General features: G+C 40.8%; 2 protein-coding genes across 2 annotated transcripts in view; one reads left to right on the forward strand and one right to left on the reverse strand.

The window, feature by feature from the left end:
- Positions 1–18,917, reverse strand: part of LOC135981923 (myb/SANT-like DNA-binding domain-containing protein 2) — a 226,115-nt gene that overhangs the window by 89,093 nt on the left and 118,105 nt on the right. The gene's annotated exons all lie outside the window — the stretch shown is intronic.
- PRTFDC1 (phosphoribosyl transferase domain containing 1) overlaps positions 1–18,917 on the forward strand; it is a 56,603-nt gene that overhangs the window by 6,077 nt on the left and 31,609 nt on the right. Inside the window, exon 3 of the mRNA XM_005302803.4 lies at positions 4,704–4,887. Within this exon, the coding sequence (XP_005302860.1) occupies positions 4,704–4,887 (184 nt within the window). The remainder of the gene's footprint in view (positions 1–4,703; positions 4,888–18,917) is intronic.

An 18,917-nucleotide genomic window follows, 5' to 3' on the forward strand; every position in this document is an offset into this window, starting at 1 on the left:
CCAAAATTTTTGTGCAGTGCTTATTTTACAGAAGGGAAATGCTGACTTATATCTCAACAAACCTGAATGGAATTGCATGGAAAAAGAAAAGACCTCTTTGCTTGAGAACTTTCTCCTTAACCCATTTGAAAGGCCTGCTGCAAACAATGGAGGAGTTGGAGCTTCTTAAAAGAATCATAGCATATCAGGGTTGGCAGGGACCTCAGGATGTCATCTAGTCCAACCCTTTGCTCAAAGCAGGACCAATCCCCAGACAGATTTTTGCCCTAGATCCCTAAATGGCCCCCTCAAGGATTGAAATCACAACCCTGGGTTTAGTAGGCCAATGCTCAAACCACTGAGCTATCCCTCCCCCCTAAGAAGGTTGAAAGAATCTATCATAATGGAAAGTGTTAGGAAACGTAAATATAATGGCCACTGCAAGCTCCCCCATAAGAAAACCCACCTACTCAAAGCTATGTCTACATTGGAGTTGTCAGCTGTTTATAAAAACAGGTGTCAATTATAGCTCTCCTTCATTCTCTGTTCCTCCAGTCAGTGTAGAAGTCAGTTGTTCCTTTATTGTGATTCGAGTCAGCTGACTAGAACAGGAGTACTTGTGGCATCTTAGAGACTAACAAATTTATTTGAGCATAAGTGTTCATGGGCTACAGCCCACTTCATCAGATACATAGAATGGAACATATAGTAAGAAGATATATATACATACAGAGAACATGAAAAGCTGGAAGTTGCCATACCAACTCTGCGGCTAATTAATTAAGATGAGCTATTATCAGCAGGAGAAAAAAAACTTTTGTAGTGTTAATCAAGATGGCCCATTTCAGACAGTTGTCAAAAAGGTGTGAGGATACTTAACATGGGGAAATAGATTCAATTTGTGTAATGACCCAGCCACTCCCAGTCTCTATTCAAACCTAAATTAATGGTATCTAGTTTGCATATTAATTCAAGTTCAGCAGTTTCTCGTTGGAGTCTGTTTTTGAAGCTTTTCTGTTGCAAAATTGCCACCTTTAAGTCTGTTACTGAGTGACCAGAGAGGTTGAAGTGTTCTCCTACTGGTTTTTGAATGTTATGATTCCTGATGTCAGATTTGTGTCCATTTATTCTTTTGCATAGAGCCTGTCTGGTTTGGCCAATGTACATGGCAGAGGGGTATTGCTGGCACATGATGGCATATATCACATTGGTAGATGTGCAGGTGAACGAGCCCCCGATGGCGTGGCTGATGTGATTAGGTCCTATGATGGTGTCACTTGAATAGATATGTGGACAGAGTTGGCATCGGGCTTTGTTGCAAGGATAGGTTCCTAGGTTAGTGTTTTTGTTGTGTGGTGTATGGTCTCTTAGAGTTGGTATGGCAACTTCCACCTTTTCATGTTCTCTGTATGTATATATATGTTCCATTCTGTGCATCTGATGAAGTGGGCTGTAGCCAACGAAAGCTGATGCTCAAATAAATGTGGTAGTCTCTAAGGTGCCACAAGTACTCCTGTTCTTTTTGCGGATACAGACTAACACGGCTGCTACTCTGAAACCAGTCAGCTAACATCATATGCTCAACCTTCCTTCCTACTAGGATATAACTGTAAATTTGGTTAAAATTGTTGAACTCGGTTGTCTCTCTCCACACCAGCAAGACAAACCTGGGGTTAGAGCAAGGAACAGGATTGAATTTACTTTGATGTTCATTGTCAAATATATGGCTAAAACTCGTTGTGTAGAGAGAGAGATCAAAACTGCAGAAAATACTTGTAATGAGAATACAACTACATTTTGTCCATATTTTATATATAAACTGGAGCTTAATAAGTTCCTGTCTGCACTAGAGTTTAAACTCTTACAAAATATTTAGTAAAGTAATCCATATAGTCATGATTTGTGAAATACTTTAACATAATTCATTCCTTTCCACTCTGATCAGTTAAATTATGTTAGCACCCTGCCAGTAAAAATGAAGGTTAAACATTTTTTCCTGAAATAGTTTGAATTCTAGTATAGGGGAAGCCTCAGGGACAAAATGTCAGGGTCTTTTCAAGTTGGAATAATCCATGATGCAAAGTATATAGTCTTGGACACTAAAGCTGGGGGGACAAGGAGATATTTAAAGAATCATTCAGCATTTATTTCTGTTTCTGTCAACATGCTTGAAATGTAAAAGTGGCCTAAAGCCACCCATTTCTTTACCAGATTATCAAAATGTTTTGAGTATCTAGCCTAAAAAGTTGTGAAAAGTAGCTTTGTTTATGTCCACCCAATTACACAAAACAACAAAAACCCTCTAAGAAGTTAAAAAAAAAAAAAAGACGGGAAAGGAGGGAGTGTAATTTGTAAACAGAGGGCTAGAAAAAAAATATGGATAGACACAGATCACTAAATGTCTTCCCTCACTGTCTCTGTGAAAGACTTTCCCACAATTTCAGACTTTCCTTTAGAGCAGGTAATGCTGAAGAAGGCAGAGAAAAATGCAGTTACCTCACTATTTGTGCTATTTTTACATAAACAAAAGGGGAACTTAAATGTATTTGAGGTCAGACTAGATGATATAAATTCATACCTTAACACCTATGAATATTCACTCTTTTGATCTATTTTTGGTATATAGAATTTCTTCTTTGCATTGCATAGATATGAAACTGAAAGAAACTTTGACCTTTTTAAATTGTAGCTACGGTAATTTATTGTTGGCAACAGAAATAAGAAAAATGAAAAGAAATATTGTCCTCTTCGGAGTATATTCTTCCCTTACACATGCTGTGCACATACAGTAATTTCCAATTAATTATTTTTTGTGTATATGCGGAGAAAAATGGATTCCTATGTCACTGTGGACCAGCAAAGAGCAGTTTATAGCACAAATGTGGTAGTGAAATCCATATGATAAATTACAGAATCATATAATAAATTGCATTTGGCCTACACCTCTGATTTCCTCATCTGCACTCTGGCCACTAGTCCATCTTTATTGGGACTACACTATAATGCCAAGTAGCTACTGTTTTTATAAGCAACCTGAAAAAATTGTTTTTCTTCTTCTCGACCAAGTGTAGCATTTTCCCTCAAAGTTGCACTGGTCTGAGGTACAGGATGGCACTCTTGAATCAGTACAGGTTTCAGGTCTGATATTTCACAAACCATCTTTGCTAGAGGCTAGAAATGGAGGGCTAGTTTTAAAAAATAACTAATGATTTTTGAGTGTTTGACCATTAGAGACACACTAAAGAGGCCTGATCATTTCAGAAATGCTGAATCACCCGCCCTCTGAAAATTGAACCCATTTAAGATATTTTCAGATGGGCTTACCAAAATATGAAGCACCCAAACTCACTAGTTAGTTTTGAAGATTTAAGCCAAGAAGTTTATCCCACATAAAAGCTGGAATCCTGCTCATTCTAATATGCCACAGTCTGTTGACAAAGGAGACACATTGTCAATAAGAATACAGATCAGTAAATTATTAGATCTTTAAATCCCCAAAAGAACAGGAGTACTTGTGGCACCTTAGAGACTAACAAATTTATTAGAGCATAAGCTTTCGTGGACTACAGCCCACTTCTTCGGATGCATATAGACTGGAACATATATTGAGGAGATATATATACACACACATACAGAGAACATAAACAGGTGGGAGTTGTCTTACCAACTCTGAGAGGCCAATTAAGTAAGAGAAAAAAAACTTTTGAAGTGATAATCAAGCTAGCCCAGTACAGACAGTTTGATAAGAAGTGTGAGAATACTTACAAGGGGAGATAGATACTGGGCTAGCTTGATTATCACTTCAAAAGTTTTTTTTCTCTTACTTAATTGGCCTCTCAGAGTTGGTAAGACAACTCCCACCTGTTTATGTTCTCTGTATGTGTGTGTATATATATCTCCTCAATATATGTTCCATTCTATATGCATCCGAAGAAGTGGGCTGTAGTCCACGAAAGCTTATGCTCTAATAAATTTGTTAGTCTCTAAGGTGCCACAAGTACTCCTGTTATTTTTGCGGATACAGACTAACACGGCGGCTACTCTAAATCCCCAAAGTAATCAGTAAATAACTCTGACTCTTCCTATCTTGCTGTGTGACCTTGGGCAAGTCACTTAGCCTCTCTGCATCTAAGTTTGTCTTGTCTGCAAAATGGGGATAATGATTTTACCCTTTGTAAAGTGTGTTGAGATCTCTGAATAACATTATATGTGTTGCTTGTAAGTATTTTTATTTATTTATTTTACTAAAATGTAAGTGTAGCTGTTTCTTTAGTCTGTGAGTTTATGTAATTTCTGGTGGTTTTCTTCTTTATCTTGCACCTTTAAGCGGTTACTCTTAGCAGTTTGCATAACAAAGTGTGTGATCATAGAGAGAGACTTTACATGAATCTGGGATGCTGTGTAAAGCTGATGGCCTAGTTTGCTCAATCACCCAAAAAGTCTCCTTTATAATAGTATTTATTGCAACATATTATTCCAGTTGTGTAATCAGGGGAATGTGTCTAATGATAATTCCCAGCCTGTGTTATACACCTTCTGAATCCTGTATTGATTAAATTCCTCCTTGTATCTGCCTGTTGTGCAGTTGATCAAAAGCCCACTAAAGTCAGTGAGGGAGTTGAATGGGCTTTAGATCAGGCCATGCATGATTTCTAGATATTTTTGTATAACTCCATGAAAAACCTATGGTCTGCACCTTACATTGTATTTATCCTTTATTTCAGGACAGAATGCTTGGCCAAAGACATCATGCAAGACATTGGAGACAATAACATTGTGGTTCTCTGTGTACTTAAAGGTGGCTACAAGTTCTGTGCTGACCTTGTGGAGCATATTAAGACTCTCAGTAGAAATTCAGAAAGGTCCATCTCCATGAAAGTTGAATTTGTCAGACTGAAAAGTTACCATGTAAGTCAACAGTGCAATTATATAGATTATTTGTAAATTAAATAGTGATTTGATTCCAGTAATAAAATAGAGGTTTGTAGATGAAGAATACATTTGCAAAAAGTATCAGTTTGAAAAATTACTTTGTTTATTTTTTTATCCTTTTTCCTTATAATGCATTAAACATATGATTGTACTAACTTAATGGATAAATTAGAGTGATGTATGAGATATCTTAAAGGTAATTATTTTTCACTTGCACAGTTTTCATTTCTGCATTCAGAAATTGACTCAAGCATCGAGTTATATAATCTGTCAGTCAGCTGCGTTTATTTTCTATAAAGCCAATTTCACATTCTTTCATTTCCCACCCCCTCCAGTAATTCTAAATCTTCCTCAATTTTAGCTCTTAAAGAATAGAAAAATTATTGAAATATTTTACTCAGTGTGTCATAAAAACAGAAAGTGTGTATATATAATAGCAGTCTATACCACTAGATGATGGTGGTGCTTTGTTGTAAAATTAAATAAGACATTTGGTCAAGTCCAGTCTTAATGTCAGAGGCTAGAGCCCTCATTAACTTGTGAGAGAGTTATGTAATAGGGATCCACTGATTTTAGTATGGTAATACTAATAAGATGGCCTATTTGGAGCTACATCTTTTTTGGGAACATGTTATGATTTCCATTTTTATAAGCTGCAAATTTGAATTCCATCCTGCATTTCATTATCTCTAGCAGTGGTTTCAAACTTTTTTTTCTGGTGACCCAGCTGAAGAAAATTGTTGATGCCCGCAACCCAAAGGAGCTGGGGGGATGAGGGGTTTGGGAGGGACCGGGGTGCAGGCAGGGAGGAAGGGGTCAGGGCTCTGAGGTGGGGCTGAGAGGTTTGAGGTGCAGGAAGGGGTTCTGGGGTTGGGGGCAGGGGCACGGGTTTACCTCAGGCAGCTCCCAGTCAGTGGCACAGCGGGGGTGCTAAGGCAGGCTTCTTGCCTGTCCTGGCACCGCGGACTGCGCTGTGCCCTAGAAGCAGCCAGCAGCAGATTCAGCTCCTAGGTAGAGGCATAGAATCATAGAATATCAGGGTTGGAAGGGACCTCAGGAGGTCATCTAGTCCAACCCCCTGCTCAAAACAGGCCCAATCCCCAGACAGATTTTTGCCCCAGATCCCTAAATGGCCCCCTCAAGAATTGAACTCACAACCCTGGGTTTAGCAGGCCAATGCGCAAACCACTGAGCTATCCCTCAGGCATACAAGTGGCTCCACATGGCTCTCACCCACAGGCACCACTGCCACAGCGGAGCCAGTTCTCGGGGTGGGGGCAGCATGCGGAGCCCCGTGGCCCCCCTGTCTAGGAACCAGACCTGATGCTGGCCACTTCCGGGTGCCGCCCCAAGCACAAGCTTGGTGGGCTGGTGCCTGGAGCCAGCCCTGCTTACAAGACAGCATGCTGACACACTCTCAGCACCCCAAAAACCCACTCTCTCTCCCCCCACATACACACAACACACTCCCTGTCACACTCCACCCAACCCCACCCCCCACCCCCGATTTGAAAAGCACGTTGCAGTCACCTGCATGCTGGGATAGCTGCCCATAATGCACCGCTCTCAATGCCGCTGCAAGTGCCACAAATGTGGCCACGCCAGTGCGCTTGAAGCTGTCAGTGTGGACAGACTGCAGCACTTTCCCTACTGAGCTCTACAAAGGCGGGTTTAACTCACAGCGCTCTACATCTGCAAGTGTAGCCATGCCCTTAGAAAGCTCAACAACCTAAATTATCAAAGTATAATCATAGTAGAAATATATATAAAATAAACATACATGCATTGTGCAATAAGCAATGACTGTTTCTATTCTATATATCCTTGGAATGGAGCTCTTTCTTTGAGGAAAAAATCAAGACAATACTTACATATGAAAACAATAGTCAAATCTAGAGAATCTAAGAAAAATGGGTTGTATTTGTCAGTGCTTTCATTCATTTAACTAAAGAAGCTCTAAAGAACACTTTTTAGGCTTAATGATCCATGGCTGCATCCAGACTGTACACTAGAGCTATAGTTGTCAGGCATTCACACACATGTGGCATGGGAAATAGAACTCATGACCTTCTGCTTCAAGAACACATACTTCTTGAGGTAAAGGAGAATCTCCATTAGTTCAAGTGATTAGAGGTTGTTTTTTTTTTTGAGCAGGAGCAGAAAGTTCGGAGTTCTGTTCACTGTGTCTCATATATGTGGTTTAGTTGATGTAACTGTGTTGTCTTCGTTCACAATATGTGACCATGGATTAATTACAGATTGGCGCCTGCCTGGTGGAATGAATTCCTGTAAACCATGAGGCCAAATTTTACACTAATTTAAAATGAATGTCATAGGGTTGCATGAGGGGTAAGTCGGTGCAGAATTTGGCTGTACATGTTCCAAATCAGCTCTACAGCAAGTTCTACCTTAAAAGTAATTTGCAAATAAATATTTGTGCTCTTAGCAAAATGTGGTGTTTTTAGCTGGATAGAAAAACATAGCAAGTAGAAGAGGCCATTCAATACCCAACTAAATTGAATGTAACTTCTTAATTTTTATTTTGGGTCTGCCACTGTTGTATGGTGTATTTTTACTACATTTCACACCTTTCAAAGGGCATTTTCCCCAATTTGATGTATAAATAATTTTTAGAAACCCTTTTCAGGTGCACAGGTTGGGCCCAATACTGTCAGGTGATAAGCATCTCCTGCAACTCAGTGTTGCAGGGTTATATGCTTTCTTAGTTTCTAATTTTCTCAGAAGTTAGTGCGCAATGCTTTTTTTATGCTTTTATGTGATTGCACTAGTCCACAGAAGCCACTGTGTCATGAAATACTGGACTTTAAACATGTCTCAAAGCCAAGATGAAATACTGATCAATGTGTCTCAGTCCAGTGCCATTTTGTAGGAAGAAGGAAACATTTCACTAGCATATTTTTTAAATGGCAGATGTTGGAAGCAGCTAAGGTTTCTGATATATTAAAATACATTGCAATGGTGATGCGATTAATGGTGGAAAAAAAAGGTGAGCCATCAAAGTGCATGATAACCTCCACGTATTAATATCTACATGTATATATTCATATGAATATATTGATTTTACATACAAAAGATTATATTAAAATAATTTTGCAATTTTAAAGTCAAGCACTCAAAGGTTAAGAAATGCCAGAATTTAAGCTTGCCTGTGCAACAACAATATAGCCCACTTGTGCATATACATTATAATGCAGTCTTGTTTTACATCCCATAGAAATGTTGTGGTAGAACCAGGAATAGAAATTAGCACTCCTTGGCTCCAGTCCAGTTCTTAAATACAAGAAGATGTCTTTTCCTTCTTGCAGCTTTCTCCCGCATTCACTGTCCATCCTGTGCACTGAATGAAACAAAGGTCTTGTAGAACAAGCATGGGATCATGTAAGTAAAGTCTGTATGATGTTGCATGTACAAACAAGAGCTGTTGTATGGGCAACCTTCTTTGTGGCATTTCCTAACTCCTGAGAGCTTAATTTTGCAGCCATCATGTTCTTTTACCCAAGTATTTTGTATGTAACTTTCTTTGCTTTTTAAAAAAAGCAAACTGAAAAAATCAGATATTCTGTTATGTGGAACCATAGTGATCTGCAGGTTTGGACCCCAGCAAAGACCTGTATCTTTTGAGCTAAAGGAGTAACTGGTAGTAGTAGTAATAGTCTGTTATGCTCTGTGGATCAGTCACTAGAGGGGGATGCCACACACCCCTGACTGTTCATTCAACTATTTGCTAGACAGCAAAGAATGTTGGGAATCATTATTCCGGGGTTGAAATCATGGTTCTTGAAAGAAATGTGGCTTTGGGGTACAGCCAGCACAGGTAAGCATATAGATTTTGCACATTCAGCATGAAAGGCTACGTAGGTGAGACTCGGGTTTGCCATGTTAAAGAGAGAGTTCTATTACCAGATCTATCAAAAATGAACTTGTGCAACCTTTCAGGTACCTCATCTATAAAAATGGAGGGAATGGTACTTGCCTGCCTCCTAAGGTAGAGTGGTGTGGCTTTGCTCAATAGTCAGAGTTCTGAAGTGCCCACAATTATTAACATTACTCAGCGGAAAGTCTCCTTATGTCTTATCTGAAGCTCTAGTTGTGTGCATACCATGTGGGAGCAGTTTGGGACCTGGAGCATGCTCAGCCTGGATGAGGGAACTAGACACATACTCAGGGCTGAGTTCAGATCTTAGCTGTTTCTAAAAAGCTTTACTGAGCATGTGCAAATGTTGATTTTTCCAGAGGGTTATAATTTGGCAAATCTGAGCAGATTTTCACAGGAAGAGCAAAAGACACCTCCCTGACCTCAGTACTAGCTGCCTGAAAAATTTCAAGTTCCTTCTCCAAAGCTTAGAGGTGCTCAGGATCTTCAAAGAAATGACTGGAAAGTCTTTTAACGTGGCAATTTTAACTGTTTTCTCTAACCTTGTTCTCAGAAGTGGCCAAATGTTTTTGCTAATACTTAAGAAAAAATCAGCATAAGGCAAAAACCAGGCATGGAAAAGTTCAACCCAAACTATTCAAGTGTGGCAATGTTATAATGCGGGGCGGAGCAGGACAAAGAGGAGGAAGAAGAAGGGTATAATGTAAAGTGTTAGGCAACTTTAACTATAGCATGCCAGCTACATCTATAATACTACATATATGCATACCTGGTGGTTTGGTATAAAGATTTTATGAGAATGAGTGTTGGATGGCCACATACAAAGAAGTGGCAAAACCTCAAGTGAGTTATGTAGGTCCTCCCAAACCACTGAGAGTAAAAGCTTTATACCACACTGTGCTATCGTAGTCTGCATAGGCTACACAGCCAAAATTTTCAAACCTGGGTTCTTGAAATTAGCTAAGTTCAAGCAGCCTAATTTTGAAAATGTGCTCACCACTAGCAGCATTCATTGATTTCAATAGGATTTATGGGTGCTCAGCATTGCTGAGAGTCAGGCCACTTACATTTAGGTACCTACATATAAATTTAGGGGGCTAATTTTAGGCATCCTCATTTGAAAATTTTGACCATTGTATATTATTGCTTACTTACATTATGATAGTGCTCTGAAAGTGACAGAGGACCCCAATACATAGTGTAAAACAGTTTCTTCCCAAAAGAACTTACAACCTAAGAAGACAAGCAATAAATAAATAAGGGTAGGTGAGAAAGATAAAAATATACAAACAGTATTTTAAAAGGACATCAGCTATACCCAACTGACTCTCTCCATAGCTTTTATTAGTTGTGTAATTTCTTAATAATTTCATGGTAGATTACATAGGAAAACAATTTCAGAAATGTTTTAAAAAAAGAATATTGATGCTATTTTTCATACCCTCTGCCTATAAAAGTATATTAGTTACCATGAGCCCAACAGTATGGGCCTCAAAGGAGGAGAGAAATTACAATATATTTGAGAAATTTCTTAAAAAAAAGAACCTGAATTAGCTTTAGTATACATAATAAAATGTGATTTTAAGGTGCAGTGTCTTGGGATTTAACAAGACTAGAAACACGTGCCACTAAAAATCTTGGAATTTCTTCTTTTCAATGGTCAAAGCTCTCATTTATAGCCCTTGCAGAATTGTGAGATATGGGAACTTAAATTCAGCACTGGTCCAAGACTAAATGTTGCCCATGCTGCACTTCAGACTAAGTTCAGTGTTGAGGGTAAAGAAGGAAGGCTATAGTTCTGCAGAAGTTATTTTAATGACAACTGTTGGAAGCTGCTCAGAGGTTTGGAATACTAGAAATACACCAAGTGGAGATGAATTAGTGGGCATAGTGCAGATAAGGTGATCACAAGTGTATAATAACTGCAGTTTACAATCACGTGGCTCTGTGATTTTACCTTCACATATGGAGATATATATGTCAGATCAAATAATGAACCCACACACAGTATATATATATTTGGCACCCATTTGAATTCTTTATGAATATTTTTTTTCACAGAAGGAATGAGTCAGTGTTTCAGTGATTCATATGTGAGATTTTTGGCGAAGTTGAACAGAGATAAGGCAAGGCAGAACTGCGTAGGAAATAGCAGCTTTGATTACTATGGGGGCAGAATGAATAGAGGGGCAGCAGGAAAGGCTGCATGACAGATTTGAAATTATTGGAAAAAATCAGTATATAATACCCTTCTAGTAATACCAAAGTATTGCCTAGAGCTACTACTGGGCCCATTAATAATAGTGGCATGATTAAGAAACCTTTATTTTTATGTATTGTTTTCTGTTAGTGCATTGCCTACCTGTATAATTGAGCATATTTTCCAGCTTCAGAGTTGTTTCTTTTTCTGAATTGTTTATTTTTCTTGATTTCAGACTCTAATATAGTCTTTATTAAAATATCTTCTTTGTAATACTTATTGATATTTTATGCCTCCAAATATCAGGTCTAATGCAAACTCCATTACAGGCTCTCTAATCTTGATGCAGAACTCTATCTCTCATGGTTTAGAATATTTTTATACATTGTAATATTTTTCAAAAAATATGATTAACTATATTATAGCAGGTATGCTCACTGTAGGTAAGATTAAATTCCCACCTCTAGTCTAAAGCCAATTTTTCATAATTTTCTCAAACACATTTCAGTTTGAAATGTTCCATCTTAGCCCAAAGGGGCATTTTACTTGGAATTTTGAGGAAATTCAGTTTAAGCCATTTTAAGTTTTGTGTAGGTGAAAAAATACTTTTAAAATCAAAACTACAAAAATAACTGAAAACCAACTGAAGCTAGAAAGGTCAAACTTGGCTTGTACTGTGAGTTCTCAGTGAAGTCTAAAGAGGAAGCCAAGTTTGAAGTAAATTAATTGTTTGTATTTTTTAAGTTATAAATATCTACAGTATGAAGTTTTATGTGCTATAGAATTTTTACTCCTTGTAATTTTTAAGCAACTCAGCATTTGGGACTATGTACATTTATAGATGGACCAAGTTTAAGGACAGCTAGGTTCAGGGCTAGGGAAAGAAGCATTCAGGAAGTGTCCAGCCAAAAAATTCCCTATCAATAAACTTACAAATTCCATTGAGATTTTCTTCATTTTTTTAACAGGAAATTCTATACCATAGATAGCATTTATTTTATTATTTATTTAGATGTTTGCAAACCGTAACAAACACCAACCGTCAGACCACAGGGTCAGTTACCTCAAGACTTTGTAATAGAACAACAATTTATCATACAATATCTAAAATTTTAAAATAATTGACTTCATATTCTACACAGTGTAATATAGCTACTGTAGATGGATAAATTATAACATCTGCAAATATTCAACACTATACAGATGGGACTTCTGTTCTTACCCATATTTTGAGTTGTGTGTATGTAAATGTAGATCTGTTCCTCAAATTTTACAATGCTGTGGAACTAAGAACCTATCTAGTCAATGGCCAGAACATGAGTGGTCTCCATTCTATTGTTTAACTAAGACTTGAGGAAGTTTGAAAGCACTGTGACATGTTTATACATTGACAAAATATCACCTGGTTCCTTGTTCTTATGCTAATAACACAATTTAAAGGGCATTTCTTTTAATTAAGACTTGAAAAGGAGGATAGTTAATCAAAAGAAGCCCAAGGGCTCTAATTTTCCCAAGGAATTCCATGACGTGCTCTGTTGGCGTTTCTTAATCCCTGTTGCTTAAAACAGATCCTAGCATGCGTAATGCTCAGACAGTGCCACACCCCAGCAGTGCTGTGAGGCATAAGACAAAACAGAATACTTTGCTGCTTAAGAATGTGGAAATGCCAAGAAGTGTTGTTGTAGCATGACACTTTCCAGTTGTGTGACTGCAAGCACAGAATGTCTTTAATATTACACCATTATACCCAGTAAATAGCAGTTAGCATACTTTATGGCAGTACAAATACAACTTTTATCCCCACTGGTTCTCATGTGAGTAGACAAACCATAGCACAGCTGGGATTCTCATTAAACTACAAAGGAGGAAATCAGGAATTAACCTAGTGAGCATAGACTACTAGAGCATACTATTTTTACACTTATATGGGATATGACTATTTCTTTCAGAAACATTTGTAAGTGTCTTGCTTTTACTGAAATATTTTCAAAGGACCTTGATGGTAAAATCTGCGAATAAGTGCTCACTAAGAATACATACACTGTCAGAGCTTGACGAACACCAGATGTCTACTAGCCAGAGGATTAAATTTTATAAAAGAGGGCAGATATGAAATATACAACTCTGTGGGGGGCACCACTGCAGAGGACATGAAAAGCCCAGCCCTTGCACTCCCAGCTGTTGGGGAGGGGTAGAATATTGGTATTTCTATAAAAACAACAAAGAATCCGGTGGCACCTTAAAGACTAAGATTTATTTGGGCATAAGCTTTTGTGGGTAAAAAAACCTCACTTCTTCAGATGCATAGAGTGAAAGTTACAGATGCAGGCATTATATAATGACACATGAAGAGAAGGGAGTACCTCACAAGTGGAGAACCAGTGTTGACAGGGCCAATTCAATCAGGGTGGATGTAGTCCACTCCCAATAATAGATGGGGAGGTGTCAATTCCAGGAGAGGCAAAGCTGCTTCTGTAATGAGCCAGCCACTCCCAGTCCTTATTCAAGCCCAAATTAATGGTGTTAAATTTGCAAATGAATTTTAGTTCTGCTGTTTCTCTTTGAAGTCTGTTTCTGAAGTTTTTTTGTTCAATGATAGTGACTTTTAAATCTGTTATAGAATGTCCAGGAAGATTGAAGTGTTCACCTACTGGCTTTTGTATGTTACCGTTCCTGATGTCCAACTGTGTCCATTTATTCTTTTATGTAGGGACTGTCTGGTTTGGCCAATGTACATGGCAGAGGGGCATTGCTGGCACATGGCATATAGAACATTAGTAGACGTGCAGGTGAATGAGCCCTTGATGGTGTGACTGATGTGGTTGGGTCCTCTGATGGTGTCGCTAGAGTAGATATGGGGACAGAGTAGGCAACGAGGTTTACTACAGGAATTGGTTCCTGGGTTGGTGTTTCTGTGGTGTGTAGTTGCTGGTGAGTATTTGCTTCAGGTTGGGGGGTTGTCTCTAAGCGAGGACTGGCCTGCCTCCCAATGTCTGTGAGAGTGAGGGATTGTTTTCCAGGATAGGTTGTATATCCTTGATAATGCGCTGGAGAGGTTGTAGCAGGGGGCTGTATGTGATCACCAGTGGTGTTCTGTTGTTTCCCTTGTTGGGCCTGTCCTGTAGTAGGTGATTTCTGGGTACCAGTCTCGCTCTGTCAGTGTTTCCTCACTACCTCAGGTGGATATTGTCGTTTTAAGAATGCTTGATAAAGATCTTGTAGGTGTTTGTCTCTGTCTGAGGGATTGGAGCAAATTCGGTTGTATCTTAGAGCGTGGCTGTAGACAATGGATCGTGTGATGTGTCCTGGATGGAAGCTGGAGCATATCAGCCACACCATCAAGGGTATTTCTAGAAGGCTGTGTAGCAAAGCAATGACTCACCAGCATGGCACCTCCTGCTGGTCATCCAGGGAATTAGCTCTCCAGCTCCGGAGTTCCCTCTGCAGCCGGTGTCTCGCCTGCCGCTGGCCCCGTGTCCCTCCCAGACTCCGGTGGCCCTTTATCTTGGGGTGCTGCCCCTTGGCAGTACCCCCACAGATCTGGGTCTCCCCTCCCAGGGGAACCCCCAACTCTCTATCCCCACCTCGCCTCAGTCTGTGGCTACTGCCAGTCACCATCTAGCCCCCACTCACTGGGACAGACTGCAGTGTACAGGCCATTCATCATTGGCAAGGGGGGTTTGGACCTGTTGCCTTTGTCTAACCCCTGGGCTGCGCTTCTGCAATCCCAGTACCTTACCCAGCCTTTAACGAGGCCTGCAGTCTGGGGGTTTTCAGGCTGGAGTTCCCCAGTTCCTCTGGCCTTCCCCCAGCCCTGCTCCACTCTATGTACCCTACTCAGTTCTCAGGTAGCCAGGCCCATCTCTCTCCACAGCTAGAGAGAGACTCTGTGTGCAAGCTCCTTGCTCACAGCCCTTTTATAGGGCCAGCTGTAGCCTGATTGGGGCGTGGCCCCAGATGTGGCTACTTCCCCAATCAGCCTTTTCTTCCCAGCTCTCAGCCCCAGCCCTCTCCAAGGACCATCTTTTAGCCCTTTCACAGGAGCGGGGTTACTGCCCCGCTACATGCTGGTCCCACTGGAACATGCTTTGGAGTATCTATCCTTTGTATCAGCCTCTGGCCATCTGATTGATACATTTGAAAATGAGACTTTTGTCTCTCTTTTCACCAGAACCCAGATCCTCTCCATTTACTATTCTAGCTTTCCCCTACACTATAGCAGATTGTGTTGTCCAGTGGCTGGAGGAAGCTCTGAGAGACAGGAGGATCCTGGGTACCAGTCCTGGATACTGAGCCACAAATTCACTGTATGATCTTCAGGATGATCAGTTAACTTTTGTATGTATGTTATATATTTGCTCCAGTGTTCTGTTTAGATAGAATAAAATAAAAAGTACATGAATCGTCTGTGTGATGTGCAAAATAATGGATCACACTTCAGCTGTGCAACATAATCCAGACTTCAGAGATTGGAGAACGTCAATTATATAAATGAATAGATTTCAGACCTGTAATCTAAATACCCTATTCATTTTTAGAAAAAGATTGTGTTTGAATTCTCCTCCTACTGTTAAGGATTGTCTGACAGCATAGATTTTGGTGATTAAGCTATTAAAGATTTTTAAGTAGTGTTGGATAAATGGATCCCTGACCTATGTTTATCTCTTGGGCCTAAATTTTCAAAAATTAGTAGTGATTTTGGATACCTGAGTTTTTGGTTGCCCAATTTCAGACTTGTTTAAAGGGGCCTAATTTTTAGAGAGCAGATGCTCAGCACTTTCTGAAAAACAGGCCTCTTTAAAGCTCCTCAGGTTGGACACTCAGAAATTGAGAGACATGTGTACTCCACCCCCCAAATCACTAATCACTCTTCAAAGTGTAAGCCAGGGATTGGCAACCTTTGGCACATGGCCCGTCAAGAAATCCGCTGGCGGGCCGGGACGGTTTGTTTACCTGCAGCATCCGCAGGTTTGGCTGATCGCAGCTCTTGCTGGCCGCGGTTCACCGTTCCAGGCCAATGGGGGCTGCGGGAAGCAGCGGCCAACACATCCCTCGGCCCACGCCGCTTCCCGCTGATCCCTTGTGTAGGTCCTTCTCTTTACGTATCACATTAATAGCTCAGTGGAGTGCTTAAATTATTTTAAAATGAATTATTAGAGAGCACTATACATACACACATTTAATTATAGGAAAGAAGCAGCTGTCCTGTAATAAGCCTAAGATATGGTTTTCTTGTTTCACATTGTCCTATATATTTATTAAAATGTAAAGTTACGGTTTCTTTCTAAAATGTTAATTTATATTTCAAGTTCCAAACGAGTAATATTACTCTTACTATAATGTCCTCCACATAGTACAAATGTCATGAAGTCAATATAAGTGAATCCTGGCCTTACTGAAGTCAATGAGATTTTTGCCATTGACTTCAGCAGAGCCAGGATTTCAACCTAGGAGTTTTGCCTGTGTACTGAATGTAAGGTCAGGCCTAAAGTGATATCACTGTTAGTGAGATATGTGTGCAACAAAATGTATTTTTTTTTTTTTCTTCTGGTTTTCAGCTACACCTCTACCTCAATATAACGCTGTCCTTGGGAGCCAAAAAATCGTACTGCATTATAGGTGAAACCGCATTATATCGAACTTGCTTTGATCCACCAGAGCGCGCAGCCCCGCCTCCCCTCGGAGCACTGCTTTACTGCGTTATATCCGAATTTGTGTTATATCGGGGTAGAGGTGTACCATAGTATTGGGGAGTTATTTGTGGGGCCAAAATAAGACAAGACCTGGTCTTCTCAGGGTTTCCACTCCTGCATGGTAGAAATGCAGCATGAAAACTGGGCCTCGCATTATTTCAGCCCACCGAGGCGAAAAACAAGAGAGAAAAATGAAGATCACAAATGTACATACAATACAGAAATATGCAGATTTCTATGGGACTACATGCACAGCCCTAAGAAGTGATAATGTTACCTTTTTGGATGCTGGAATATAAAAACATTTTAAATTAAAACAGATAATTTTATTTTACAGAATAATAAATAAAACACCATATAATACAAGAAAATCCCACACTAGAGTTCTTGTGACAATCAACCTGAACTTTGCTGTTATGGTTTATGATGTCACTAGAACCTCTCTATGGAGCTATATTATTTATCCTTGTTTTAAATGATTGCTTACCTCCTTCTTTCATTAAGGGTGTGTCGGGGGGAGTCAGTCTAATTACTTCAGTTTTAAATAATGTATAAATTAATGTATAATATACTGAACTAATACAAAATAAATATATAACAAGTAGTTCTGGAAATCATTTCTCCTATATGGTCTAGAATCCATAATAGCCAAACTCACTGGGCTAAATTGTGCTCCAATTTACACTAGTGTAAATCTGAAGCTACTCCATTAGCTTCAATGGAATTACTTCAGATTTGTGCCAGTGAGATCCGATTTTATGGTTCCGTTATTTCACGGGGAGTTTTACCTGTGTAAAGGCTATAGGATTGGCCGATGTATGCTGTGCTATCATTAAAAATGCTTCTCTGATTTTAATGTCTACAGAAAAAATAATGTACAAAAGTACTGTAAAAATGTATCCAATAAAATAAATAATATGTAAAGGCTTTAGATTATTTAGGTTTAATTATTTGCCCTAAACAGATGTTTCTTAGTGGTAGAGATTCTACTTTTCAGCACAGAGTTCAGATTTATTAGATCATCCAGGCCAAACCTCTGAAATGTCAGATTTCTTCCTATTATAATAAGTATAGTACTGTTAGAAAGGGAAAAAAAAGTCTACCTAAGATTTTAGCATTGCATCAAATGTTAAATTTTCCTCTAAAGGCCAGTATTAGTGATACTCTGTAGAGCTTTTCAATAAAATTACTTAAAACAATTAAATGGCAGAATAGAAACTGTGTTTAAGGCCACAACAAAATATAGATGTCTGTACAAGATGTGAGAAAACAGATTTGTAGAGCTGGTGACCCTATTTCCTGGCCAAGAGCAATTTCAACACAAAAAACAAAAAAAACCCAAACACTTTTAAAAGTGAATTTTTAGCACCTTTGTAGTAAGAGAGAAAAACTCTTGGGGTGATGCTAACAATTTAATTATAATGAAATATACTAAATGCAGTAAAATAACAATTGAAATAGTGATCACAAACACATTTGGGGTGAAATTTACCCATGGTGCAGAGGTCCAGTGCAAAACTCTGCATCACTTAAACTAGGGTTACCATACGTCCGGTTTTTCCCGGACATGTCCGGCTTTTTGGGCTCCAAATCCCCGTCCGGGGGGAAATCCCAAAAAGCCGGACATGTCCGGGAAAATCGGACATGCGGTCGGTGGCTCGGGTGCCTGGCCGGGGGCTCGGGGGGCCTGGCCGGGCCGGGGGCTCGGCCGGCGGTGCTCGGGGGGGCCCGGGGCCGGGCGGCTCGGCCGGCGGCTCGGGTGCCGGGCCGGGGGCTGGGCCGGGGGCTCGGCCGGCGGTGCTCGGGGGGGGCCGGGTGCCGGGCCGGGGGCTCGGCCGGCGGTGCTCGGGGGGGCCCGGGGCCGGGCGGCTCGGGTGCCGGGCCGGGTGCCGGGCCGGGGGCTCGGCCGGCGGTGCTCGGGGGGGGCCGGGGCCGGGCGGCTCGGGTGCCGGGCCGGGTGCCGGGCCGGGGGCTCGGCCGGCGGTGCTCGGGGGGGCCGGGTGCCGGGCCGAGGGCTCGGCCGGCGGTGCTCGGGGGGGCCCGGGGCCGGGCGGCTCGGGTGCCGGGCCGGGTGCTGGGCCGGGGGCTCGGCCGGCGGTGCTCGGGGGGGCCCGGTGCCGGACCGGGCCGGGGGGCTCGGCCGGCGGCTCGGGTGCCGGGCCGGGTGCCGGCGGTGCTCGGGGGGGCCCGGTGGCCGGGCCGGGGGGCTCGGCCGGCG

This window comes from Chrysemys picta, chromosome 2, assembly GCF_011386835.1.
Source record: "Chrysemys picta bellii isolate R12L10 chromosome 2, ASM1138683v2, whole genome shotgun sequence".
NCBI classification, from domain to species: domain Eukaryota; kingdom Metazoa; phylum Chordata; order Testudines; family Emydidae; genus Chrysemys; species Chrysemys picta.